The 3123-nt window shown below is 44.6% G+C and overlaps 1 protein-coding gene across 1 annotated transcript; it reads left to right on the top strand.

The window, feature by feature from the left end:
- The first annotated feature begins 997 nt into the window (after positions 1 to 997).
- Positions 998 to 1822, top strand: LOC141477279 (endogenous retrovirus group V member 1 Env polyprotein-like). Its single transcript, XM_074166380.1, has one exon. It carries the CDS (start codon positions 998 to 1000, stop codon positions 1820 to 1822), a length of 825 nt encoding a protein of 274 aa, XP_074022481.1.
- The last annotated feature ends 1301 nt before the right edge of the window (positions 1823 to 3123 follow it).

The raw sequence follows: 3123 nt of genomic DNA, 5'->3' as shown, positions 1-3123 counted from the left end.
GCAGATTGTGAAATTGGGGCAGGAAACGAACTTAGCCCGGCCTCAGTCCCTTCCCTTGGCTCTCCTGCGCATACGAACTAGACCAAGAGCGAAGGAAGGACTGAGCCCTTTTGAAATCTTGTATGGGCGATCCTATGGAATACAGAAAGGAATGTCCACACAAGCTGGGGATGAAATCATGACTTCCTACATGGTGGCATTAAGCAGACAACTCAGCAAAATTGAGAAACATGTGGTTGGGACTCGAAGTAGGGGTTTGGATGGGCCTGTACATAACATACAACCTGGAGACTATGTATATGTAAAGTCTCTTACAGAAAAAACTTTGGAGCCGCAGTGGGAAGGACCTTTCCAGGTACTACTCACCTCCTTCACAGCAATCAAGATCAAGGAGCAGAGCACCTGGATCCACCACACCAGAGTGAAAAAGGCACATAAATCTCCATGGAAGGTCACGCAAGCCCAACCGGGAAAACTATTTTTCCCACTGACATAGTAACTCATATATACAAATGACCAAATCTGTAGCAGATAGTCTGAACCTCTCCGATTGCTGGGTATGCACAGCCCTTCCCAAGGGAAATTTAGAACTCCCCCTCCTTGGAATACCAGTCTCTTACGCAAATTGGAACTGGCCATATGACAATTTAAATAATTCCACTTTACCTACAGGGAAAAACCTCCTATGGAATATAGAAGGCGGCTGTGCCCCAGGTCAATACCAATCCCGTCTCCCTACTGGTGAGACTCTTTGCTGGGGCTTCCAGACTCCAATACCCCCTAAAGGTCACGAAGTCCCAAAATACACATGTGGGAATAATAGTGTTCACCCACTCAAATTCGATCTGCAGATATTGGAGAAGCAAATATTCATAAAGAGGCGTAATAATACTGCCCAAAGGTTGGAGTTTTTAATCTCAATCTAACAGCAGATCTTAATGGGACTATATGTGAAAGAGGGAAGGACAGCCATGGCGGATGTCCTCAAGCAATAACAATGGGATTATGGCTCAATTATTCCTATAGCTGTATTCCCGACGGACTGTGGTGGCTATGTGGAGATGGGCGTGCTAGGAAATCCTTACCTAACTACTGGGATGGGGTCTGCACACTGGGGTACGTGGTTTCCCAAAATAAAGTATATAATCACTCGCACCCTCCTCCAGGGATTATGCGGACACACTGGCGGAAAGTACGTGGGATCCCGAATAATCCCCTCGTGGAGAGGCCATCAGCTTTCCATAGTTCTGTGAGATGGCTTTTTCCCCAGTTAGGAGTAAGTGAATTAGAAAAGGCTATAGTGAACATCTCAGCCACCATGGAGAAAATTGAGAATCTTACTGTGGATGCTATCCAGGGACTACAAACTGAAGTATCTTCTCTTGGTAAAGTGGTTTTGCAAAATCGTATGGCCCTAGATGTGATTATGGCAAAGGAGGGAGGAGTTTGCTTAATAATAAACCAGAGCTGCTGCCCATATATAAATCAAGAGAAAAGAGTTGAAATGGACTTTGCTCAAATTTGGCAACAGTCAAGGGTACAACATCAAGTATCTCAAGATGATACTTCACTTGGTTTTTCTGATCTTTGGAAAAAAATGACCTCGTGGCTGCCTGACTTTGCTTGGTTGAAACAGCTGTTTGTATTATTAATTACAATGATAGTCTTAGGGATTATGATTTGCACTTTACTTAGATGCTTTATGTGCTGTGCAAAAGGAACCACAAGTGATTATGAGCTTTGGAAGAAGCATCAGCTTCGACAAAAAGTCGAGTCAGGAAAATATTTTAAGAAACGCTTAGAAAAAGAAAATATGCTGTAAAGTATATAAGTATAATTCTTATATATAAGTAAAAGAATTTACTAATCTCTTAGAAAAGGGGGGATTGATAAGGGAGATAACACTCAAGGGTTAATGGCAGGGCCATTGCTTGGTTTAAGCTGTGTATCCATCGCCTTAAGCCATTGATAAGGTATTTAGGCAAAAGAAAGGATGTGTTGAAACCATAAACTGGTCACATCAGCCTCGATGGGAGATAAGGGAACAATTGGTATACAGAGTGATCATCTGGTTTCCCAACCCCGTGGCCTGGAGCAACACATTAACATTAAAAGCGAGAGGTACACAGCGAGGAAGACATGGCCTTCATCCCTGAGACCACGGCCCACGACCACCAGGAGACGCTGCGCATGTGCAACTGGGAGGAGTTAAAGGCGGAGACCATGGAAATGATTTCTCGTAACTCATTGTAATAAAGACCGCCTTTTCGGGGAAAGGTCATGGATATGTATAGGCATCCGTTGAATATGTAAAGTGTGATTGTATAAATCTTAAGCTAACTGCCACGGTGGGTGCGCACGATTGTGGTGGGGCGACCCCCCGTGCTGCCCGGCGCCGAATAAACATACCTACTTTACAATCCCACAGGTTGTGGAGTCTGCTTTCCGCACGTCATTCAGAGTCTTTATTTGTAATGCCAGCTTCAGTGCTTGTGGCTGGATGGTGTGAGTTGTAATTTTCCATCCTAGGTATTTCCAGGGTGGTTCACGTTGGACCTTTTCCTCGGCTATCTGCAAGCCTGCTCTTTGGACAGCAAGGCGGACTTGGCAGATGACTGTCTGCAGGTCTTTGTCTTTTTCAGCAGCTACAAGTATGTCATCCATGTAATGATAAATTATAACGTGAGGGTTTGCATTTCGGACAGGTTGCAAAGCATTTGCTACAGTTAGCTGGCAAATAGTCGGGCTATTTAGCATACTTTGTGGCAACACAGTCCAATGATACCGTCATGTGGGCTGTTGCTGATTGATAGATGGTACAGAGAATGCAAACGAGGGTGCATCCCTTGGGTGTAGAGGAATAGCAAAAAACCAGTCCTTTAGATCAATTATAGCTGTTGGCCAATTTTGAGGCAGCATAGAAGGTGAAGGAAGACCAGGCTGCAGAGCACCCATAGGCTCAATGACTGCATTTATAGCTCAAAGGTCATGTAACAATCGCCACTTGCCGCTTTTCTTTGGTATTACAAATACAGGAGTGTTCCACGGGCTGGTGGTTGGTACAATGTGGCCAGCGGGCGGTTGTTCTTGTACTAAGTCATGCAAATGCAGCAGTTTGTCCTT

This window comes from Numenius arquata, chromosome Z (genome assembly GCF_964106895.1).
Source record: "Numenius arquata chromosome Z, bNumArq3.hap1.1, whole genome shotgun sequence".
Classification (NCBI taxonomy): domain Eukaryota; kingdom Metazoa; phylum Chordata; class Aves; order Charadriiformes; family Scolopacidae; genus Numenius; species Numenius arquata.
The sequence above is the reverse complement of the archived record's forward strand: the minus strand, read 5'-3'. Positions and strand labels throughout refer to the sequence as shown.